This window comes from Oncorhynchus clarkii, chromosome 24 (assembly GCF_045791955.1).
Source record: "Oncorhynchus clarkii lewisi isolate Uvic-CL-2024 chromosome 24, UVic_Ocla_1.0, whole genome shotgun sequence".
NCBI classification, from domain to species: domain Eukaryota; kingdom Metazoa; phylum Chordata; class Actinopteri; order Salmoniformes; family Salmonidae; genus Oncorhynchus; species Oncorhynchus clarkii.
The window spans coordinates 14,163,809-14,190,005 of record NC_092170.1 but is presented as its reverse complement, the minus strand read 5'-3'; the positions used below and the strand labels follow the sequence as shown (position 1 = coordinate 14,190,005).

General features: G+C 42.5%; 1 protein-coding gene and 1 long non-coding RNA gene across 18 annotated transcripts in view; one reads left to right on the top strand and one right to left on the bottom strand.

Annotated features, from left to right (window-relative positions):
• The first annotated feature begins 5,479 nt into the window (after positions 1-5,479).
• LOC139383126 (pleckstrin homology-like domain, family B, member 1b) overlaps positions 5,480-26,197 on the top strand; it is a 95,933-nt gene continuing 75,215 nt past the window's right edge. For 8 of the 17 annotated variants that reach the window (XR_011628697.1, XM_071127463.1, XM_071127454.1 and 5 more), the window contains exons 1-2: positions 5,608-5,776; positions 22,542-22,643. Coding sequence is in view for 16 of the 17 variants with exons in the window: in XM_071127463.1 (XP_070983564.1) it covers positions 22,584-22,643 (60 nt within the window). In the remaining variant the exon portion in view is untranslated. Of the gene's footprint in view, positions 5,869-6,225; positions 6,346-10,250; positions 10,772-22,541; positions 22,644-26,197 lie in introns of those variants that run through there. The other 9 variants (XM_071127466.1, XM_071127465.1, XM_071127462.1 and 6 more) reach the window with 9 other exon arrangements.
• LOC139383129 (uncharacterized) lies at positions 6,047-10,139 on the bottom strand. The gene is made up of 2 exons (XR_011628698.1): positions 9,822-10,139; positions 6,047-8,797 (listed from the first exon to the last, which is right to left on the bottom strand). It is a non-coding gene; the product is annotated as an uncharacterized lncRNA (long non-coding RNA).

Here is a 26,197-nt window from a genome sequence, read left to right as displayed (position 1 = left end):
GGGTCTCTGCCCCACCTACCCTGAATGATGGGTCGCCACTGGCTTGGGCCATGAGAGAGAATGTATGTCTGGGAGAGACAAAAAGAGAGCGTCTGTGTGCGTGTGTATGAGAGAGATAGAGAGAGAGAGAGAGAGAGAGAGAGAGCGAGCAAGAGGGGGTGACAGAGATAGAGACAAAGAGAAAGAGAGAAAGCGAGAGGGAGACAGAGATAGATAGAGAGAGAGAGAGAAAGCGAGAGAGAGAGAGAGAGAGAGAGAGAGAGAGAGAGAGAGAAAAAGCGAGAGAGATGCAGAGATGGAGAGAGACAGAGAGGAAGAGACAGAGGGAAGAGGAAATTGGATGCATTCTATTAGAGTATGTGGAATTTCCTTCCCATGATGCTTCAAACCGTAGTGGTGCTGTTGTGCGTGAGAGACCCACTCCCAAACAGACCGTCAGCCTGCTTTTGTTAGGGTCTTCCTTATCGTAACACTCACATGTTATTTTACGGAGGCCTAGCAATCCTATTTGTTTTTCATTTCCTAAAGCAGCGCATGGTATACAAAGGTATATAGTGAAACTGCTATTTGAATCTTAAAACAAAACCACTGTTTTCTTTCAAGTATTTGTTATTTCTGTCAACATTTTTTTTGAGATTCAATAATTTCACAGAGACAAGTGGAATGAATTGTGTATTGTACCTCCATTATCTGAACATATTTAGGTTTCTTGACTTAGTTAATCATATTATAGCCCATGTTTTATACCTGTTTAGGATTTCCACCTCTAATTTTAAACGGTCACTGTTTTACACTAAACTCCCACTGGGTGGCACTCTTGTTGCATCATGTTCAGAGCCCTTCTGTATATCTCTGTATGGTTCTGCGGCCATATGAATCAGGAATCTCAGAGTATGAGTGCGAATGTAGGATCAGTTTTGCCTTTTAGATCATAATGAATAAGATTTCATAGACAGGAGGGACCTGATCCGAGATCACAACTCCTACTCTGATATGCTTCATACAGTACATACAGCCCTCATGTTGATTAGATAGAATATCCAACTGATTCTTGGTCATTTCCAGCTGTTCAGCAGTCTGTTGCAGAGTGTGAACTAGAATGGGAGAAAACATGAAGGGATGGTGAGTTTTGCTGGTTGTTTAAATCCCTCACGGCAACACTACTCAATGTGGTCTGTTGTCATATTCCAGCATAACACTATTAAAATGGAGAGTCATCTACTACTAACAGTGATTTACCTATTCACATGGTCATCTTGAGTTCTTACTTTATGCTGATGTTAATGTAGAAAATACTAAGTAACAAACGTGAAAGGATATGTGGCTTCAGAATAGTAACATTTTACACATTTAGCCTGCAGCTAGTAGAAATATTGAATAATCTACTTGTACTTCTGGAGAAACGGTGACCCATTTCCTTGGAATCTCTGAATTCCTACTGTATTGTAGTCTGAAATCACTCCATGAATTTCCAGGCCGGACTGCAGTACTGTTCCAGACCTGGAATAGGTTGTTTTGTTCACCGATTGAGACGCTGAAACCAGCTCAAAGGATCAAGTCGGTGCCTATCAATCCCTTTGACGTCTGTAATGAAGGTTTACTTCAAATTAGGCCCTGGGCCATTCATACATGCTCCTAACAGCCAATAGGAATTGAGTAGGAGGGGGGTAGGCGAAATATGCTATTCATTTAAAATGAAAGGAAAACAGGGGCAAGCTTTTTACTGACACAGCCTGTTGTGTCTTCATTTAGTTTAACAGTGTACTGTATGGTTGCATCCCAAATTAAACCCTATTCCCTACATAGTGCACTTGATTAGGGTGCAATTTATCCTGCAGCCTTTGTGTTTGCAGTATGCAGATCAATAGTGGGCTGTTAATAAAGGGCATATTTAATAGGGGCTCCTGAGATCTTTATGTGTATTTATAGGGTATTTACGGGGACATGGTCTGGAGTAAGTGAAGATCATGTGTGACATACCTACAATACATTCGGAGATGTTCATTCTCCCTAGTTCATGCTCAAAATCCACCCACACACACACGTTAAATACTTCATTTGAATCAACCAATCAAATGTACAAAATAAAGGATCCAAAAATGTCAAAGGTGCCTGTATGCATGGTACAGAAAGGACCTCCTTCTCCAAACAGCTGGGGTTCCCACGACAGCTGGAACAGAGCAGAATCTAGCCAATTGCTTTGTCCTAGTTTTCGTCAGGCCCTCAATCTGGAGTCCATCCACTGCAAGCATGTGGATGTGGCCGAGACTGACGATTATCAGCGTCACCAGCTTGCACCTACACCAAGGCTGTCCAAGCGAACCACGAGGGGCTGGTATTTAAGCAGCTTCTAGGCAAAGGCCTGCTCCATGTATCTGAAGATCCTTCATGCGATCAATAGAATAGTCATGGATGTGGATGTAGAGAAAGCACTCTGTTGCAACCACCTGGATGAGGAGAGGAACTCACACACACACACACACACACACACACACACACACACACACACAGGCTTTGTGCAAGCCTATCTCTGTGGGGAGAGTAATTACATGTAAATAGACGGTTTAGACTTAGCGAAGTACAGACCACGCAAGGTTGATGAAAGAGTGCTGCTGCTTTCCAATCCACAGCTAACTTTGTAGGCAAATAGTTCTCTCCATCTTAAATTACTTCTCCATGTTTGAAAGGAGTTTCCAAATATCTGACCCACTTCTGCCTGCCTGCTGATGCTTTTCCATCTTTCATTGAATTACACTTTCATGTCCATCTCAATATATACCATACCAGTAAACATTTTGGACACAGCTACTCATTCAAGGGGTTTTCTTTATTTGTACTATTTTCTACATTGTCAAATAATAATGAAGTCATCAACACTGTGAAATAACACATATAGAATAATGTAGAAACCAAAAAGTGTTAAACAAATCAAAATAGATTTTAGATTTTAGATTCTTCAAAGTAGTCACCCTTGATGACAGCTTTGCACACTCTTTGCATTCTCTCAACCAGCTTCACCTGGAATGCTTTTCCAACAGTCTTGAAGGAGTTCCCACATATGCTGAGAACTTGTTGGCTGCTTTTCCTTCACTCTGTCGTCCAACTCCTCCCAAACCATCTCAATTGGGTTGAGGTCGGGTGATTGTGGAGGCCAGGTCATTTGATGCAATACTCCATCACTCTCCTTGGTCAAATAGCCCTTACACAGCCTGGAAGTGTGTTGGGTCATTGTCCTGTTGAAAAACAAATGATAATCCCACTAACCTCAAACCAGATGGGATGGCATCCCCACTCCATCACACCTCCTCCTCCGTGTTTCATGGTGGGAACCACACATGCAGAGATCATCCATTCACCTACTCTGCGTCTCACAAAGACTTTCACTGGTCTAATGTCCATTGGTCGTGTTTCTTGGCCCAAGCAAGTCTCTACTTATTGGTGTCCTTTAGTAGTGGTTTCTTTGCAGCAATTCGACCATGAAGGCCTGATTCACACAGTCTCCTCTGAACAGTTGATGTTGAGATGTGTCTTTTACTTGAACTCCATGAAGCATTTATTTGGGCTGCAATTTCTGAGGCTGGTAACTCTAATGAACTTATCCTCTGCAGCAGAGGTAACTCTGGGTCTTCTTTTCCTGTGGCGGTCCTCATGAGAGCCAGTTTCATCATAGCGCTTGATGGTTTTTTGCGACTGCACTTGAAGAAACTTGCAAAGCTATTGACATTTTCCTGATTGACATAACTTAATAACTTAATATAGTTTATCTTTGCTTATGTGAGCTGTTCTTGCCATAATATGGACTTGGTCTTTTACCAAATTGAGCTATCTTCTGTATACCACCCCTACACACAACAAAACTGATTGTCTCAAACGCATTAATAATGAAAGAAATTCCACAAATGAACTTTTAACAAGGCACATCTGTTAACTGTTAACTGAAATGCATTCCAGGTGACTACCCCATGAAGCTGATTGAGAGAATGCCAAGAGTGTGCAAAGCTGTCATCAATGCAAAGGGTGGCAACTTTGAAGAATCTCAAATATAAAATATATTTTGATTTGTTTATCACTTTGTTGGTTACTACATGATGCCATATGTGTTATTTCCTAGTTTTGATGTCTTCACTATTATTAGACATTGTAGAGAAAGAGGTTTTCTCATTCAAGAAAACCCCTTGAATGAGAACATGTCTCCAAACTTTTGACTGGTACTGCATATATACAATACCGTTCAAAAGTTTGGGGTCACTTAGAAATGTCATTTTTTTTAAAAATAAAATCAAATTTTTTGCCCATTACATAACATTAAATTGATCAGAAATACAGTGTAGACATTGTTAATGTTGTAAATGACTATTGTAGCTCTGTACATAGGCGTACAGAGGCACATTATCAGCCACCATCACTCCTGTGTTCCAATGGCACATCGTGTTAGCTAATCCAAGTTTATAATTTTAAAAGGCTAATTGATCATTAGAAAACCCGTTTGCAATTATGTTAGCACAGCTGAAAACTGTTATTCTGATTAAAGAAGCAATAAAACTGGCCTTCTTTAGACCGATTGAGCATCTGGAGCATCAGCATTTGTGGGTTTGATTGCAGACTCAAAATGGCCAGAAACAAAGCACTTTCTTTTGAAACTCGTTAGTCTATTCTTGTTCTGAGAAATTAAGGCTATTCCATGTGAGAAATTGCCAAGAAACTGAAGATCTCGTACAACGCTGCGTACTGCTTTCTTCACAGAACAGCGCAGTAATGTAAAACAGTAATGTATATTTTTTTATCAGGAAAATGGTGTGCTTTTTATGAGGCTATAGGAGCTATATTTGTGGCTATGTTGTTTGGGTGTTTGTATTCTGTCTGTGTTAGAGCCAGGCTGACCATCAGCAGCATCACAGGTTAGGTCAGCCATGACAGCTTGAACCAATTATGACAGCTGAGTCCGAGGCTCTGAGCATCTACAAAAGGCAGTTTATGTTCACTTTGACAATAATAGACATGTGATTAATAACTGCCCCAACTAGTTGTTCTATTTTATGTTGTTTTCACCACTTACTGTTTTTCTCAGTGACACCTGGTCGCTTGCTCATATTTGACTCAGTCAATCTATATTAGCTGCAAAAAATATAGAGTTTCCAATATAAAAGTTTAAGGAATAAATATAGTTCTTTATTTTATGTTGAAGAAGTGAGGTATCTGGTATTAAAATGCAGGAACACAGTAGGTCAAAATAACTAATTGGATGCGTCTTTGGGGCTGTTTCAGTGAAGAGTGCGTGCATCTATCTAATGGTTATAATAATTTCAACCTCCTCCAAAATATGCCAGTGACTCAAGGTGAACTTGTTTCTGTTACTGCTTTGTGAGAACAAGTAAGGATTTCTTTAGCCAGAAGAATGACTGCCTTGTGTCTTGCTAGGAGTGGTTGACAGCACAGGAAAACTGAGGGAGGGAGAATGAGAGAGATAGAGGGGGGGGGGCAGACCATGTCAGCAGAGCATAGCACAGGACACATTGCTTTGTCACTCTTTTTGTCATGACAGTGTGATGTGAGAGAGTGTGTTTAGGACAGGGAGAGCCTCTCAAACATCGGAGCGACTGACCGCAAAAAAAACTCCTGCTGCACCTCTCGCTCTCCCCTGGATTCCATCCAGGCTTTTTTATTTGGGTTTTTCTGTACATGAAGAAGACTGACAGTGGTGTCCTCTTTCTGACAAGCTGTGTTTGCGCTCAGTCCTGTCGTTTTTCTCTTGTTGTTGCTGGAAACTTACCCTCAGGTGAAGTAAACTTCCATTATGCTTTGTTAGAAGGGTTGACTTTTTCAGACTGACAATCAGCTGGGAGAGTAGCGTTGTCTGAAAGACTCCAGGTGAGACACGTTACTCACTTTGTGTTGGCTGCATGTGTAGATCTGTCATTGTTCTAAAGGTCCCTTGACGAGAGTTGATCTATTGGCATGTTATTCAATATAGTTTATTCTTTATTTGCTGTTGCTGGTTTAAAAGAAGGAGAATCATGAATGAACAAATTAGTGGATCATATGCTTGTTTATCTTGGGATACTTTATTGTTGAATTGTAAAGGGTTTAAACAAACTTAACTAAATCTATAACAAAATGTTATAATTCATAGAGATCGTGGGGGAATTTGTATAGTCACTCTTGGTTGGATATCATTATTCCTTATTTGGACCCCATCTGGTTGTTTGTGTCAATGCCAACCTCTAGGAGTGGGTCCTCGGACTGGCCTTGGTTTATCAGAGCCCCAGACAGACACAATACAAGCCTGGGTTGTCCTCCCCTGAGTCTGCACACTGGAAGCTGAGATCTACAGGGCAGATTAACTAGGTAATGCTTTGCTAGCTGGCTACGATGGAGACCAACAGACAATGATCATGTCTGTGTACCTCTGCCTCTTCTAACTGTTCTCTCATAGTCTCTTTGCAGCTTCTCTTTTCAGAGTGGGGAGAAGGATAGGAGGATAGAGGGAGACGGAGAGAGAAAGGGAGACAGGGGATAGAGACAGGGAGAGAGAGAGAGAGAGAGAGGGCAGGCACAGACCCGTTACAGAGGCAACAGTCATTGCCACGTTTAGTCCCTGCTTCTTCCCACTCCTTAAACAGTGGATGCTATTGAGAGAAATAGAGAGAGGAAGGGAGTGAGAGAGTGGTTTTGCAGTGGGTCAGACACGTTTTGGGGGCCTAGCAGAGAGAAATGTTCCCTAGAAACGGACTTAAACTGCAATAATAACTCCTTTGTTATGAAAGCTTGTTCTGTTCTGTTCTCACAGAAATTCAGGGCCATGTTGTAATCACCCAGCCAGTCTTTCAGTGTGTCCTCTGTACTGTGTCAAATGTTACTGTGTTGTTCCAGTCCCACTTCTGCTGTGGGTACTGTGCACCGGCCTGTTAATTACTGCTGCTGGCTACCTTGAATGGGATCATACACTCAGAGTTTCCTGGGAATAACCTTTTTGATACTACATAATGGTCTAATAAGATGCATGGTTCCCTTTACACCATTAGAGAAATGCACAGTATTGACAGAACAGAAATAAGTGGTCTACTCTGGTGTGCTCAAGCGGTTAATGACCCTTGCTTCAGGGCATATGTATGCTGGTGTGAGGTCAAATCTGGCCAATGCCCTTCTAACACAGTAACACACTTTCTCCTCCTTACTTCCATGTCTTTCCTCACTGTCTCTTAAATAAACATGAAATGGGAAGTATATAAACCAGATGAAATAGTTTTTTTTTTACATATATCTTATATATTGTATACAATAGAGCACTAGCTGTCATATACACTGAACAAAAATATAAACACAACATGCATAATTTTACAAAGATTTTACTGAGTTACAATTGAAATAAATTCATTATCCCCTAATCTATGGATTTCACATGACTGGGAATACTGATATGCATCTATTGGTCATAGATACCATTAAAAAAAGGTAGAGGCATGGATCAAAAAAATCTGTCAGTATCTAGTGTGACTCCATTTGCCTCATGCAGCGCAACACATCTCCTTCGCATAGAGTTGTTCAAGCTGATTGATTGTGGTCTGTGGAACGTTGTTCCACTCCTCTTCAATGGCTGTACGAAGTTACTGTTTATTGGCGGGAACTGGAACACACTGTCGTACACGTCGATCCAGAGCATCCCAAACATGCTCAGCAAGTGACATGTCTGGTGAGCGTCCAGGCCATGGAAGAACATTTTCAGCTTCCAGGAATTGTGTCCAGATCGTTGCGACATGGGGCTGTGAATTATCATGTTGAAACATGAGGTGATGGCAGCGGATGAATGGCACAACAATGGGCCTCAGGATCTCGTCACGATATCTCTCTGCATTCAAATTGTCATTGATAAAAATGCAATTGTGTCCATTGTCTGTACATTATGCCTGCCCATACCATAACTCCACCATGGGGCACTCTGTTCACAACATGTTCACAACATTGACATCAGCGAACCGCTCGCCCACACTACGCCATACACGCTGTCTGCCATCTGCCCAGTACAGTTGAAACCAGGATTCATCAACCATGAAAAGCACACTTCTCCAGCGTGCGAGGGGCCATCGAAGGTGAGCATTTGCTCACTGAAGTCAGTTATGCCACCAAACTGCAGTCAGGTCAAGACCCTGGTGAGGATGACGAGCACGCAGGTGAGCTTCGCTGACACGGTTTTTGACAGTTTGTGCAGAAATTATTTGGTTGTGCAGACCCACAGTTTTATTAGCTGTCCGGTGGCTGGTCTCAGACCACCACGCAGATGATGGAGCCCGATGTGGAGGTCTTGAGCTGGCGTGGTTCCGCGTGGACTGTGGATGTGAAGCCGGTTGGACGTACTGCCAAATTCTCTGAAATGGCTTATGGTAGAGAAATTAACATTAAAGTCTAGCAACAGTTCTGGTGGACATTCCTGAAGTCAGCATACTGTTTCCATACTCCCTCAAAACATCTGTGGCATTGTGTTGTGTGAAATAACTGCACATGGGACCAACACTTTACATGTTGCGTTTATATTTTTGTTCAGTATAGTATATTTGTCTTCCTTTTATCTAATGAGGAGTTTCCCAAGCTGTGAGGATACCTGTCTGTGAGAGAGTGTTATTGTTATAAACAGCTGTGTGTTCCGGGGACTTCAGGCCTTTCCAACAGCTGCAACATCTGGGCTTCACACACTACCAGGCGATATCCATCTTTATAGATACTGCAGACTGGATGAAGGTCTTTCCTCATGTGATTTCCTTTCCTCAGTCTTGGTCTTTTTTTCCTCACCTCGAGGCAAGCCCTTCATCCAAAACAAAGACATAATCAGTGTCAGACTGAATCATCCTTTAAAATATTTTTTCTATTTCATAGTCAGTTATTTCCTGTTTGCAAGGACTTGGGAAGTGAGCTGATCATAAGTCTTCATAATGATATCTTCAAATTGGTGGTTCCAATGGCTCAGAGGGGTAGAGGATGGGGCTAGCAACACCAGGGCTGTGGGTTCCATTCCTTCTTGGTCCAGATATACACACACTGTCAAAATTGACAGTTATATAAGTTGCTTTAGATAAAAGCGTCTGCTAACCATATTAGCATTCATAGATTTCTTTAGTGGTAGTGGAAACCCAACATTAGCTGATCATTATTACTGGTACAATATCTGAGAACACGCAAGACTGATCGTTGGGGTGTTTTCCAGATGTGTTGTCACGGTAACACATGGTTGGCGGTCCAAACGAGATGTCATCATGTAAGTCACTGGTAACATTTAAACACAGTTGAACCTGTTTTCACTTTGTCCAAGGAAACCACTCTCTCTCCGGCTATTTGTCTGGAAAATGTCTCATTATAGGCCACATAATTTGACTACATATGAACACAAGATGCTTGTCTAAAACAAGAGCTAGAGTACTATGATATATTGCAGGCTTTCAATTCATATTCACCAGGTTGAACTCTACATGTTGTCTGAACATGAACAATTCAAAATTGCAATGAATAGGAGTAGGAGAAAAAGGAGTAGATTCACCCGCAGAGCATGGCAGATGTCTATTAAGCCTTCGCAGAAGGCAGGAATCATGGTCGCAGGCAGGCAATGGTCAAACACAGATAGGCAGTCAAAAACAAACAATACCACAAACATACCACAAACATACAAACATACAAACTGAACTAAATAGGGAGCTGATGAGACCAGGTGAGAAACAAACACAGGTGAAATCAATGAACAAAAATGAAAGACAGGGCTACGTTCCAGAACACAAAGAAACAGGGCTACGTTCAAGAACACATGCTTCACTGAGAAGGGAAAAGCACAACCTTACAGAAATAGAGTTGTTTTGGGAAGGAGATTCTTGAATGTCGTGGAGGGGGAGAAGAGGATGGCTGTCCGTCCATCCAGAGGCGCAGTTTCCATTACTCAAAGGGATATATCCCACACTGTCGTTTCCTCCCCCCACCCTGCTTCCACCTCTTCCTTGTTACTCCGTCTTCTCATAGTGCTGTCCTTAGCAACAACAACAGCCAACACTTTTCCCTTTTTCCTTTATAGACCAGACTGGGTTTCTGAACTAATTTGTGAAGACCTCTCTCTTGTAACTGACTGACATTTGCCACTTGATGATGAGGACAAAGTGAGAGTCAAAGGGAGAGAGGGCAGGGTGGGTCTGTGACACTCTTGACAAGCAGCATATTGTGTGAAAGGGCTGCCTTTCAACTCCAAAAAGGAGGGAGGGTGGCTGCTGTTTTGTTGCACTGACACACAGGGCCTTGTGTACTTGTTACTCAGCTTATTCTGGCAACACCACATTCAAATTCCTGGCTCGCCGCTCCTCTTTGTCTGTTTTTATTTCTTAAGAGGGACTGCAAGATTAATGAATAGACCAATACGTCAGTCAAAATACTGTTGGAGAGGCACAGCCTGGTACCAAAGAGTTTGGCAGCAGTTGTGACTCCAGCCAAACGTCACCTGGCTGGTATGGAGTTACAGACTTTTGACTCACTTAGAGAGAGCGAGAGAGAAGTGCTGCATTTGCCTGCTGTCGTTTCCATTTGGAGAATTTTCAGTTGAAGAAGGAGGAACTCTGTGTACACTGAGCAAGTCCTGGGACAGCCTGTTCTGAGGATCCAGAAAGCCATGGCACCGGTGTTTCTGCCCACTGACCAGCTGAGGACACTGACCTGAGAGATTAAACATTATCTCTGTCCAGCTAACATTGGGGTCAGAGTACTCCTGGCGTGAAAGCTCCATGCTAAAATCCAGGTTGTACCAAAGGTAAGAGGGAGCATAGAGCTGTAAACATGGAAATGTACAGGTGGATAAATGAGTTAAGAAAGAATTGGATTCTTTAGTGAGATTCATAGTTGGCATGTTGTAAGACATGCTCAAAAGCTTAGATTAAAATAGTGTAACTGATTGTAATTTTATTTCTCATTGTATAACAAAAACAGTTGGGGGCCTCCCGAGTGGTGCAGTGTTCTAAGGCACTGCATCACAGTGCTAGAGGCGTCATTACAGATCTGAGTTCAATCCCAGGCTGTTTCACAACCGGCTGTGATTGGGAGTCCCATAGGGCAGCGCACAATTGGCCCAGCGTTGTCCGGGTTAGGGGAGAGTTTGTGAATGGCGGGCCGGGTGCTTGCAGGTGGATCTCTGTTGTCACTTGAACAATGTTTCCTCCGACCCATTGGAGCAGCTGGCTTCTGGGTTATTAAGCTGGCTGGTGTTAAGAAGCGCAGTTTGGCGGGTCATGGTTCGGAGAATGCCCGACTCTACCTTTGCCTCCCTCCCGAGCCCGTTGGGGAGTTGCAGCGATGAGACAAGACCAAAATTGGGGAGAAAAATGTAAAAAAGGTTTAAAAAATAAGGAAAAAAATAATTCACTAAAACATTTTTTTTTTACAAAAACAGTTGGACTGTGGAAATGGAAAGTATAAATTTTACATTTGGAGACCAGATATGTATACTAATCAACATGGTTTCCCCTCACTCTATCTTTCTCGATTATTCTCTCTTTAGATCATGTGGCTAGGATATCTGTTTCCCAAAGGCTGTCGGTCAGCCCTGTTCTCACACACATTGTCCAATAATTCTCTGGGGGTTTCCCTGGCCATGTGCTGTCTGTATCAGCATGTGTGGTGGGGCAACATTGTGGGACGGCTGGGCCCTGTAACCTAGTGGAGTGGTGGACGGTCCAGTAGCCTAGTCCATTCCCTCTCTCCTCTGGGGGACTATGGACATTGAAAATAGCTTTTTGTGCCGACCAGCACAGGAATTCCTGTAGAGCTCTGTGTCTTTGGGAAACAAACAGCCAAAGTCAACGGAACTTTTGAGCAATGACCCGCATTTGGAGTACCATGGTACCACTCTAACTCTCAAACTCCCCCTGCCCTATCCCCTAATGGTAGTAAGGAAATATCAGAGCCGGAGAAAGAATGACTCACTCCCTAACGGTTGACCTGGCATCTAAGCCAGGGGTTTAGTTTTAGTCAAGCTTGCCTTGCTGGTCGTGCATGTATTAGATAGCGCTTTGTGTTCTGCATGTGAAGGACATATTTTTGTATGGAAACGTTAATCCATTAATTATAGCGTTCCTCTTCTATCCACTGAGCTACATCACTGTAGTTCCAGTATTTGCCGGTATGAGTTGTTCAGTGATGTCAGTGCAGTGGCGAGGAATCAGTCACACAGCATAACATGTAGTCACCCATATCGTAATGACCAACAAGTATTATGAAGAGGCTTGTCATCAGAATGTAAGACCCATTATAGAGAGTCTTATCATCTCATAATGATCACAGTTAACTGACTAATGGCCATTTTAAATCAACTGAAAATGTATAAATAAGTTCTAAAGCATTATGAGACATGTATGCTGTCATTAATTAAAGTGTCATACCTTCAACGGCTTTCACAAAGGGCACGATGATCTGTGAGCCCTGTGTTCTGTAGCTCTGCTGCTCCCCACGGTGGAGCAGGTGGTGTGTTTAGCCTGCAGCAGAGAGTGGCTGGGGTCCAAAACGGATAGCTCTGGGCCAGGGCCCTGAGCCTGTGTGTTTAGAGCACACCATCAGCTGAGGAAGGAATGACAAAAACTCTTCCAGGCAATGCAGAGCACGTCAATATTGATATAATTTCTTTATCTTCGTTTTGACCCGTGTTTATATTTTTGCTGCTTGCGGAACGTGTTGTCGATTGGTTTGACACTCCTATTATTCCTACTGAATGATTCATTGTAAATGAGAAATAGTTGCACTTGTAACATATAACTCGACATCAGGAGCGTAAGTGACCATTTAGTGTTTAAAACATCTGCATCTGTTGTTAGTAAATGTTAAAAGTCCCATTTAGTGTTTAAAACATCTGCATCTGTTGTTAGTAAATGTTAAAAGTCCCGTTTGCATTTTAGTCTGTTGCATCCTGATCTCTTGGACGGGTTTCCCGAACTACACACGGAGATCCTTGTGCTGTCCCTTATATCCTTCTGTTCCTTATATGAAAGTGACAGAGGCCACTATCGGACCCTGGCCTTGGCCTCGGCCCTACAGGAAATGCTTCCTCTGTCGGCCACACAGGATGTCCACATATAGTGACACTCAGAAACGTTGTGGTCAACCTCTTCTAGCTGTCCTTCTTTGTTTGTCATCTTTTTCCTCTTGCTGTCACTCTGTCTTTCCGGGATCCTTCCATGAAGAGATGCAGTCTCTTATATGGTTCACAGTTCACACAACACGTCCATCTATTGACTTTCTCAGGTCCTATTTTCTTCAGCCGTATTTTAAAATCAGACAATAACTTTTCATAGGTGCTTTTGCTTATGTTATATGGAGAATTTTATGAGAAAGTACCATCATACTGGCCAGTTTTAGCTATACATGTCAACCATAACTTGAGTTAAATACTGTGCATTGGCTCACATAATAAATGGCCAAAGACAACACTCTTAGTCATATGCAAAAACAAAAGTGGAAACCTTTTATTCTGTCTGAAAGGCCACATCCATTGGTCGAATCCCATTTACCAATGCTGTTCATGAATCCATTCTTAGATTTCTGTTATGATTTGAAAGCTTTGAATGGTTTTTACAATAAATTGTGAAAATTCTAAATAAATCCAAACTTGTGGGGCCAGTTATCTAGTTAAGTAGATCATCTCAGTTTAGACAAATTAAATGTACTGTTTCTCATTCTCTTTGTTACTAGGTTAGACTGACCAACCTCAACCACTGAACCTGACTGTCATTGTACCCTGCCTATTGCAGATTCCCTTTGTTCTATGTGGCCTATAATAAACAGTCATATATCTCACTGGTGTTAAAGAGAAGAAGAGTAGGGAGGGAAGCCTTTGATGCTGCTCACTGTTTAGCCTCCTGTACGGTGTACATATTAGGACATATACCCCTCCTGCCTGTCCCAGGTACAAATGTTTTGACGTTTTGAAATGGAGAGGTACTTACCTGAGTTTGTCCAATGAAAACTGTCTGTCCTACTGAACATGACCCAGATGGAAACAATGACAATCAGATTTTGTGATTATCAATGAAACTATTTGCATTAAAGGAAAACAACCGGTATGATGCATTTTACATCATATGAGGCTGCGTTTTGCAAAAACGGAAGGGATCTGTTGCAGCTCTGTCGAAGCCTGGGTCTGTACTTTGTCAATGGTAGGTTACGGGGGACTCTTTGGGGAGATTCACCTACTGCTCACCTCTTGGCCACAGTACAGTAGACTATATGATCACAGACATTGACCCTTTCTCTCTCAGCTCATTGACTGTCACCTCTGTCTGATCACAACCAAATTACGTTGATCCTCAAAAGAACAGACATGGAAACAACCACACATTCACAGCCCAGTAAGCTGTAAAACATCAGACATTCATACAGATGGGCCCAAAACAGCACAGAAGAATACTAGTAAGCAACCTGTAACCAAAATATCCAAACACTCTTAAATAACTTTCTGGATACCACATTCACTCACAGTGAAGAAGGCATCAATCTAGCAGTAAAAAACATCAACTATATATTCAGGCAAACGGCAAAAGAAGCACAATTGAAATTGATAAAAAACAAAACAAAAAGACCACAGATGACAACTGGTTTGATGCAGATTGTAAAATTATAAAGAAAAAACTTAGAACACTATCCAACCAAAAGCACAGAGACCGAAATAATGGTGAATTACGCCTTCATTACTGTGAGACTTTAAAACTCTATAAACGTACATTCAGAACCAAAAAAGCACAGTACAACAGCAAGCAGCTGACACTAATTGAGGAGTCCATAAACATAAACACATTCTGGCAAAATTGGAAAAAAATGAAATAAAGTGAAACAAGAGGAATTAGCAATACAACATGGTGACATATGGACAATCCATTTTAAAACACTCTACAACACCGTTCAAATTGACACAAATGCAGAACAATGCAAAATTCATGAGAAGTTTAATGGATTAGAGAAAGCCATAAAGGACAATCAAAATCCATTGGACTCCCCAATTACTGACCAGGAGCTCTATAAGAAACTTCAGGCTCTCAAATTTAAAAAAGCATGCAGACCTGATGGCATCCTAAATGAGATGCTCAAACTCACTAGTGCAAAAATTGTATTGGTTATATTAAAACTGTTTAATTTGACCGTGAGTGTAGGTCATTTCCCTGACATCTGGAATCAAGGACTCATAGCCCCAATCTTTAACAATGGAGACAAATTTGACCCTAACAATTACAGAGGCATTTGTGTGAACAGTAACCTGGGGAAGGTTTTCTGTAGTATTATAAATGTAAGAGTTCTAAACTTCCTTAATAAGCACAATGTCTTGAGTAAAAGCCAAATTGGATTTATACCAAAACATCGCACGACTGATCATATTACACCTTAAACACCTTGATAGATAAACATGTCCACCAAAATAATACCAAAATATGCGCTTGCTTTATCGACTTCCAAATAGCATTTTATTCTATTTGGCATACAGGACTGTTCTACAAAGTTATTGAAAGTGGTGTAGGGGGTAAAACATATGACAGCAACAATTAAATCAATGTATACTGGCAATATGTGCAGTATTAAAATTGGCAAGAAAATAACAGAATTCTTTAACCTGTGGTGGGGTCTTCGCCAGGGTTGCAATCTGAGCCCTGTACTCTTCAATATTTACTTCAACGAATTGGCCACTATTCTAGAAAAATCCTCAGCCCCTGGTGTTAGTCTCCACAATTCAGAGGTTAAATGCCTACTTTTCGCAGATGACCTATGCCTGCTATCACCCACAGCACATGGCCTACAGCAGAGCCTGGACCTGCTAGAGCAGTACTGCCAGACCTGGGCGCTGTCAGTAAACCACAAAAATACTAAAATAATGATTTTCCAGAGAAGATTCAGATCTCAGGGAATTAGACCAAAGTTCTCATTTGGTACAAAATATATAGAGTACTGCACACACTACAATTACTTAGGTTTAAAAATAAGCTCAACTGGACACTTTAATGAGGCTCAGATTGATGAGACAGTGAATGAATAGAGAGAAAGCACGAAGGGCATTCTACATCATTAAAAAAACTAATTCAAATTGAACCAATTGCACTTTATGGCAGCGAGGTGTGGAGTCCACTAGCAAAACAAGATTTCACCAAATGGGACAAACACCACATTGAAACCCTGCATTCAGAGTTCTGTAAGATTCTCCTACATGTCCAGAGGAAAACTACAAACAATGCATGCAGGGCAGAATTAGGCCAATATCCACTAATAATAAAAACTCAAAAAAGAGCAATTAAGTTTTGGAAACATCTAAAATACAGTGACCCCCTCTCATATCATTACCCTGCAATGCCAAGAGCTGAGCAAAGAAAAAGTCCCCTCATCCAGCTGGTCCTGAGTTCACAAACCTGTTCTACTAACACACTGAAGCCCCAGGACCAGAACATCCAATCAATCAGAATTAAACAAATTACAATACAATCAAAACAAAACTACATTGCTTATTGGGAAACACAAGCTAAATGCAGTGCTATCTGGCCCTAATTTGACAGTCCACCATGGCAAACTATTTGAGTATGGTTACTGATCAAAACCTTAGAAAAACCTTGACCAAGCTCAGTGAGCACAGCCTTGCCATTGAGAAGGTGTCACGCCCTGGTCTTAGTATTTTGTGTTTTCTTTATTATTTTGGTCAGGCCAGGGTGTGACATGGGTTATTTGTGTTTTGTCTAGAAGTTTTTTGTAGGTTATGGGATTGTGGTGTAGTAGAGTTGTCTAGAAAGGTCTATGGTTGCCTGGAGTGGTTCTCAATCAGAGGCAGGTGTTTATCGTTGTCTCTGATTGGGAACAATATTTAGGCAGCCATATTCTTTGAGTGTTTTGTGGGTGATTGTTCCTGTCTCTGTGTTTGTTTGCTTGCACAAGATAGGGCTGTTTTGGGTTTTCGCGGTATGTTTATTGTTTTTGTAGTGTTCGTCATTATCTTTATTGAAGATGTATGAAGATAACCACGCTGCATTTTGGTCCGATCCCTGCTACACCTCCTCTTCAGACGAAGAGGAGGAAATGATCCGTAACAGAAGGGTAGATACAGGAAAACCTGGCTCCCTGTAGAGGAAAGGCTGTGCAACCACTGCACAGCAGCAGAACCTGAGACAGAGCTGCATTTTCCTTATAAAATAAAATATGAAACAATTAGAGACTGTCATTTCCCCAAATTTGAAACCCTTATTCAAGGTTTCAAAGACCTCTCTGATGAGAGTAGGCTACCCATCCTGTTGGGGATGGACACAGAGAGCTGTGGGTTGGCAGCACACTACATTACTGCCTGCCATAAGATGAGGGACAGTGTCTGACAGACCAATCAACCTGCACATGTCCTCTACTGTATGCTTATTGTTATTGTTCAATGTATGGTTATTTTTGACCCTTGGTACACAATGCACAGGTACTTACAATAAACAATTCCCGACAAGGAAATGGGGGAAACAGAAGGAACAAATACATGTAATTTTGGAATTGAAACCAGGTGAGTGTGAAAACAAGACAAAACAAATGGATCGGCGATGGCTAGAAGACCGGTGATGTCGACCGCCGAACACCACCCGAACAAGGAGAGGAACCAACTTCGGCAGAAGTCGTGACACCATAGCCACAGGCAGAACAGTTGAAATTGGAGCACGACCAGGTGGACTGGGTCCAGCCAGGTAGTCCTGAGGCATGGCCCTAGGGCTCAGATCCAGCTGGGAGGGGAGGGAGAGAGAGAGAATTTTTGGGAGCATACTCAGATACTTACACTGGATATAACAGACTGACCCTAGCCCCTCGGTACGTAGACTGTTGCAACTTCTTAACTGTCCCCCACAATGAAATCGGGGCGGGGCCTGTGGCTCTGTCTCCACGTGTTAGTAAGTGCGTATGTTCATCACACGCAGTATGTCAGACAGCACTGGCCTGATTTTGACTAAACTTGGGTGAATGATGCGTCTTGTCATAGAGATCTGACGTTTACAAAAATACACTGATTGGCCAGATGGCGATTGAAACTGCAAACTTTTAAAGGTCATGCCCCTAACCCCGCTATTGACCAATAAACATTCACATGGGCGTGGTATGGCACTTAAATGCATATAAATCAGTCAAGTATATTCGTATTGTAACCACATTTGGTTCACATGTTGCAAACACTGTCAAGACTCAACATATGCAAGAACATTCATATCGACCCCACAGGGGAGCTATAACAGGCAGACGTTTATATCTCTTGATCTGTTTGACTCGGAGTGATGAAATTTGGCACACATGCTCAGGGATATGAGTCTAGCTAACCCACTCGATATCTCAGACAAAACTTTGGCGAATGATTCATCTTGCCATAGAGATCACTGATTGGCCCACGGAGGGCGCTGCATCATTCATGGGGGACGACATTTTTAACCTTTGCCTTCTGGAGTTGTATTGTTGTGGGCATATCCTTGCATTGTGGATATCGTGCAAGTAGCATGAATCTTCTTTATATCATCTGATTTAAGGTATCTGGTAAAGGCTGCCTAAAAAATACATGCTTAAACTCTTCCCATGGTAGTTTTCTACATTTCTGTGGCCTCGCTCTAAAAACAGAAGGTGCTGTTTGGCTGTCGCCACATCCAGTTGTGAAGCGCCAAGGGACATTGCAGAGTACAATTGTCGCCATATTTATGTGCAGCCACTTGGTTTCCTATAGTCGGCTGTCCATGGTGCCTACTACTAGAACTACTGTTCTCCCCTCTCTACCCTGTTCCCTGACATGTAGGCTACGTTCCAATGTCCATACTAACATACCACTTAGCTAGAATATGTGCCCAATACATTGCTTCATTCTAGGTAGTATGCTAGTGTGAATATTAGAACAGATGATTGCAGAGGTGTTTTCTCAGAGTGAAACATCTCCGGGTGAGAAACACATCCGGTCTCAGGGAGAGAGGGCTTACATTTTATGGAGACAGTGAATATTTTATGACAAGAACCATAATTGCTATAGTAAATCTGTCATGTGAGCAGATATGGCATTTGTAAGAGAATTGATGGATTGTTCAGCAACACCAGGGTATTTGTGCGTGTGTCTTTTTGTCTCTCTTTCTCTCTCCAGCCCACCTCAGTTCTAATGCCAGTGTTGAGTAACCCTCTGGGTAGGAAGGAACATGCAGCCAACCTTACTCCATACGAGACTATTCATTTCTATTCTAATTGCTATTTATTTCCGACGCATCCGCATTTCGGAAGCGCACAAAGCGTCTCTTCATTGGAAATTCATGCCCATGGGTTGATAATCTGTGGAGAATATTGTCCCATGTGTTTTCATATGCATGATGAAACCTCCAAATGGTATGTTTGGACAGTAGTGAGATTCTATTTTTACATAAGCTACCATAGGATGTCTACGGAGGTAATATCTTGTTGTTGTGTCGAGGAAGTTTGTTCTACACTACAGCTGATGTTTAGGAGTTTCTCTGTCTTGACTAGGGGAAAAAATAGGGAAGAAATTCCCAAATTCCACAATTCTCCCAGATTGTCATCAATGTGTTTGAGTGACGGATTTGTTTGTCTCCTGGGACCGTTGTGGGACATCGGGTTTGGAAACAATATGCCCCACTATTGCCCATACTCGCATGCCTTCAGCAAGCCACAAGCTCCCTCCCTCCCTCCAACATTTCTGCTATTCTACTCGATGGCTCCCCTCCCATATCCCCATCAAAAAAGATTCCTTCATGTGTGAGGGAAAGATCCATGCATGCTCGATAGAACACAATGCCTGCCTTTATAGCAGCCACTCCAGTTTGAAAAAAAGAAAAGTGCCATGCTTTGCTTTGTTTCTCCTTTAATCTGTGTGTGTGTAGTTAGCAGTGGGCTGGTTCTGTAGAGCGCATCTTTAGAGAAAAGGCAGTTTTGAGAGAGAGAGAGAGAGAGAGAGAGAGAGAGAGAGAGAGAGAGAGAGAGAGAGAGAAGGCTTTGATGAATGTGATGGCATGTGGTGGGAACTGGCTGAGAATAGGGTCTGGAATCAGATGAAACCAGACTAGATCACAGAGATATATTGGATTAGACAGAGTACGATGATGGCCTATTGTATGTTCTTTATCCAGCTCTCCAGATGACCTACATTGCCTTCATGGAGTTACACTCTGAGTTATTGCATGTTTATATTTCCCTAATAGTGTTAATAATACCGTATAATCACTCAAAAGGCTATTTCTACCCCTCACCTCTCATCCTCTCTCAATTTTCTCTTTTTCTCATTTTTTTGTCTCTGTCCTTCTCTCCATCCCTCTCTCCTTCTGTTATCAGGGCTTGTGGCTGCCAGGCAAGAATGCTGGCTTAGTTCAGCATAGCAAGGACAGAGGTCCGTGCAGTGAATGGGAGCATGTAACGAATCAGGGGTGATTGTTGAGGTAGATGATACCTCAACAATAGGTATAGCAGCTGGCAAGTAGCAGGTACTGTAGCAGCTTTAATTTGCTCACTCTGTAGTCGAGAGTAAGAATTTTTTCGCAATGGAGGCCGTATAATTGCTGGACAACTGGTGAAAGGTAATTACCGGAGAGCCCTACAACTGCACTGTAAGATATGACAAGGGACGTGATGGCTATATCATAAGGTTACTCGGTCTCTCACACACACAGTATGTTCTTAGTAGGTATAGTCATGTGAAATATAACTTTGATTGAAGTGTTTTGTTCTGATCATAGTGTTTTTTTAAACTGTTTGTCGACATATTCATTTTTGCCATTTCTATAGGTAATGTCAGACATTTTAGTGAATTTCTTGGCAGAGATCTATCACGTTAACAGGATAAACTTGATGATAAAGAACATTTGAATCTATGTTGTGGATTGGGATACATCAGAAACATACACTATGTGGACACCTGCTCGTCGAAAATCTCTTCACAAAATCATGGGCATTAATATGGAGTTGGTCCCCCAACCTTTGCTGCTAAAACAGCCTCCACTCTTCTTGGAAGGCTTTCCACTAGATGTTGGAACATGGCTGCAGGGACTTGCTTCCATTCAGCGACAAAAGCATTAGTGAGATAGGGCACTGATGTTGGGCAATTAAGTTTGGCTCGCAGTCGGCGTTCCAATTCATCCAGAAGGTGACGATGGGGTTGAGGTCAGGGCTCTGTACAGGCCAGTCAAATTCTTCCACACTGATCTCGACAAACCATTTCTGTATGGAACTCGCTTTGTGCACGGGGGGCATTGTCATGCTGAAACAGGAAAGTGTCTTCCCCAAACTGTTGCCACAAAGTTGGAAGCACAGAATCGCCTAGAATGTCTTTGTATGCTGTAGCGCTAAGATTTCCCTTCATGGGAACTAAGGGGCATAGCCTGAATCATGAAAAACATTATTCGTCCTCCACTAAATTTTACAGTTGGCACTATGCATTTGGGCAGGTAGCGTTTTCCTGGCATCCTCCACTGACTTGTTGGAATCCTATGACGGTGCCACGTTGAACGCCACTGAGCGCTTCAGTACGGGCCATTCTACTGCCAATGTTTGTCTATGGAGATTGCATGGCAGTGTGCTCGATTCTATACACCTGTCAGTAACGGGTGTGGTTGTAATAGCCTAATCCACTCATTTGAAGGGGAGTTCACATACCTTTGGCCATGTAGTGTATTCACCAACCCTGCACATCATTTTAGGGATGCTAATTACTCTGAGAACACTTCCGTCCAAGGCACTCAAATGTACAAAGATGACTATAATTTTGTGTTGGACAACCTTACTTGTGGTTTTCTCGACTTAATTTGCACACAATCGGTGCATAAGTATTTTCTTAGTCTCACATACGCTCACTCTCAAATCTGGTCATTTATGACACGTACAAATACAGACATGGAAAAGTATGTACGGCAATCTGTTCTGGGCTGACTCGGTGGAAAAGCCAAAAAGAAATGAATAAGAGAGAAGGAATTTGTGGGATAAGGGGAGTGGGGGAGAGGGATGGGTGCGGTAGAGACTAAGGGTAGGGCAGACAGACAGACGAAAGAAGGCTGCAATGCATTCCTGTGTCAGGTCTCAGGGGAGATCACCCTGTGTCTCTGTCTGTTGGCAAAGTGAGGTAATAGAGGATATCAGCAGAATCTGTACACTGTCTCCCTGTGTGTGGTGTATTCTCATCTAATGAATCACATTACTGACTCATCCTGGCTGAGAGGGGCTGAAGGGAGAATCCCAATCAGCTGGGTCTGCCTTTCTCTGAGAGTACTCATTGATCACTTGTAAGGTCTGACGTTTCACAGTCCCTTTGGCCATGGCTAGTTAAGCATTCTGGACCATTCTCTTTCACCTGTAATGTATAGACCCGTGTGAATGACCGTGCATGTACAGTATAAACGCCACATAAGACGAGACGAAAGACAGCCACAAAAAGTGGATTAAAAAGTATGATTCATGTTGCCTTTTGTAAACAGCAGGAGTCAGTAACGGCAGAAGGCCTTTGAATCCTTCAGAATCCTTTCATCTCTTTGTTAGATGTTCCTCTCACAGGTGTGTTGTGTTTTGTTCCATAGGATCCTCATGTGTCAGAGGGGGTGATTGACAACGCAGTAGATATGGACAGTCTGAACAGGAACCTGCCTGAGTGTGGACGGCAAACCCATCAGGTGTTACAGGTGAGTGTGTGTGCGTGTGTGTGTGCGTGTGTGTGTGTGTGTGTGTGTGTGTGTGTGTGTGTGTGTGTGTGTGTGTGTGTGTGTGTGTGTGTGTGTGTGTGTGTGTGTGTGTGTGTGTGTGTGTGTGTGTGTGTGTGTATCAAGAATGGTCCACCACCGAAAGGACATCCAGCTAACGTGACACAACTGTGGGAAGCATTGGAGTCAACATGGATCAGCATCCATGTGGAACGCTTTCGACAACTTGTAGAGTTCATGCCCTGCTAATTGAGGCCAAATTTAGTGCAACTCAATATCAGGAATGTGTTCCTAACATTTGGTATACTCTGTGTTTGTGTTTGTGTGTGTGTGTGTGTGTGTGTGTGTGTGTGTGTGTGTGTGTGTGTGTGTGTGTGTGTGTGTGTGTGTGTGTGTGTGTGTGTGTGTGTGTGTGTGTGTGTGTATTCTGCAGTCTCATCTCTCTAACCACAGCCTGCCCTTCACTACCACTCTGTGATGAGTGTTCTCTTAATGGGGAGGGGGACTGTGAGGCCATTGTGTGAGCGATGCTATAAACTTGGCAAGCAACGTTGGAAACAAAGTCCTGGCCGTCATCGTGATGTGTAATTTTGTTAAATTTTTCCAATGTCAAACCATACCCACGGCATTTTCTCCTCTCTTCTTACTGTATCCACTGGCGTGACATGTCAAGGCTCCCTGAAGACTATCTAGATAAGAGAACAATGAGTCTGTAACAAGCTGCCTCCAGGCAGGCTAAAGCAAACGCTTAAGGAATTTGAAAGATGTAAAATAGTCATTGACTTGGACTTGGACTGAAATAGGTGGCGGTACTTATTTTTGGTCCTGGTACCATTTATATTTAGGTGCAGGAACTTCTCAAAACTTTTGAGCTAATATTTTAAAGAAGGTGCAGAAACTCAAGAAGAAGAACATTTTAGGTCGAGGTACTCAGTTCCAGTGAGCTCCTGCCCAAGTCAAGTACTGCTAATAGTATTTGAATGCAGGTGTGATATGATGCAGTGTAGCTACAGATCACTGTTTTTTAAACGTAGACATCAAAGTCTGAGTCTCCTAATGTGTGTTACAACTTTATAGCACAATGGGCTGCTAGTCTGCTCCTGAAAACCCCTGCTATAGATAAAAATAGGTTGAAACAACCTACCAATCAAGGTAAAGGTGAAGGAACAGCTATAATGGGCATGGAGAGCAAATGGCAGCGCTTGCCAAACTGCCAGGAATTTGGGTTTGTAATTAAAGGGATACTGACATTGAATGTCTTCTTCCTGTCTTTGAAAGGGAGGAGGTGGGGGGGGGGGGTGAGAGAGAGGAGAAAGGAGAGAGAGAGAGCAGGGAGGGAGGAAGGTAATAGAAATGTGAAGTAGGAGAAAGATGAGGTGGACGTAGAGAGTGGAGAGAGGGAGAGAGGCTGGAGAGTTAGAGAGGGATGAATATAGAGAGGGAACGGGAGGCAGGAGGATAGGCTCAGGGCTTAAAGCAGTAGACAGAGTTTCAGAGCTCTGGAGTGCCACAGGGGAGCAGTAGCACACAGGAAACTGCAGCTGGGTGCCACTAATACAGTAACCTATATTGACATGCAGAGAGAGACAATGACTAAACCAGCATAAGACATCAAAGTGAAAAATATCAAAGGGAGGCTGACAGAAGAGATTGAACTTGTTACAGTAGGCCTTTGGCCTATCAAGCAGGAAACACTTGGATGTTTTTTTCAGAGACGTCTCAGTAAGGTTTAATGAGGATTTTGGGGGTTGTGATCAGTAGGGCACACTGTTGAAAAACAAATTGGCAATGGAAAATGTTTTATTTTATTTATATTGGACAGGTTTAGGTAGCGTCTGTTTCACTCCATTTCAAAACGTTTTGTCCCTACTGAACACCACCCTGATGACAGCCAGACAGTGACAAAGAGGCCATGTGGGATTTCAACATTTCATCACCTACTACAAAATGGTGGCATGGTGATTAGGCCTATTACTAGTCCAAAATGTGATTATGCTATCCCCCACAGCACTCCTGGGCCCGCATCTACTGCATCTGGTCACTACTGCTAGCTGGCCTACGCGTTAAAACTATTATCATCCATCACCCCTATCCTCTTCACCCGGGCCCAGCTTTAACTGATCGATCTAATTGAAGGTAGATCATCCTATTTGGACAGCCATGGGTGGCCACCCAACGGAGAGGCTGACTTTATGATCTGTCATACTGCTGCTTGGTGTGCAGGGGTTGATTGTAAAGCGGGTGAACGAGAAAGATTATCAGCAAGGATATGTAACAGACTCAAAGTAGCATGCCATACATTGGGCTAATGATAACTGGGCTCAACCATTTTACTCCCTCTAGTCTTCTGCAGTACAATGTTAGAGTAGCCTAGGCATCAAATTAATTAATTTGGACTGAAATGAAATACAAACCCCAAGTGTGCTACAAATTCAGAGAGATGTTATGATGATGATGATGACAAAGAGGTTCTTCACAACTTAGCTCATATGAAATGTCTTCCAGGAAGTAATCTCTTAATTGCAGCTCTCAGTGCTTCAGCGGTTTCAAGTGAGTGCTGTTACCATGACAACTCCTTCTCCCAAAGCCCAAAACCCCATGCTGGTGTTTTTGCTCTGCGGGCATAACTAGGCTCCTTCACAGCTCACACTCTCTCTGTATAAAGCGATATGTAAACAGCACCAGCAGCCAGCTAGAGCAATGCCACCACACAGAGAATACATTCATACAGGCTGGATGTCCCTGGGCTATGAAATGAACCGTAATGTAGGCCTGTGATCCAGTGTAGCTGCTAAAACAGTGTTGAAACATATTGTGCTTATGAATAGAGAAATAATGAAAGGGATCATTCTGAATAGCCAACATGGTCATAGAATGTCGTGTTTGTCCTGACTGTTCGTCTGGATACGGTACATGTATTGTGTGACTGTCTTTTGAAGTGTAAGGGAGCATCCGTCCATTGAGGGTGTGTTAATGGTTAGTCAAAAGGCCAACTGTAGCTTGAGGGTAGTTGTCTAAAGGTCTATTCTCTATCCCATTTGGCTTTTCCAAAATATTTGATGATTTTAAGTCTGCTTCCAATCATTAACATACAACTTCACCCCTTCCCTTTTCCACACACCATACCCCATAACAACAAAGCAAAAACAGATTCTTAGACATTTTTGAAAATGCATTAAAAATAGAAACCAGAAATACATTATTTACATAAGTATTCAGACCCTTTGCTATGAGACTCGAAATTGAGCTCAGGTGCATCCTGTTAACATTGATCATCCTTGAGATGTTTCTACAACTTGATTGGAGTTCACCTGTGGTAAATTCAATTGATTGGACATGATTTGGAACGGCACACACCTGTCTATATAAGGTCCCACAGTTGACAGTGCATGTCACAGCAAAAACCAAGCCATGAGGTCGAAATAATTATCTGTACAGCTCCGAGACAGGACTGTGTCGAGGCAAAGATCTGGGGAAGGATACCAAAAAATGTCTGCAGCATTAAAGATCCCCAAGAACCCAGAGCCCTCCATCAT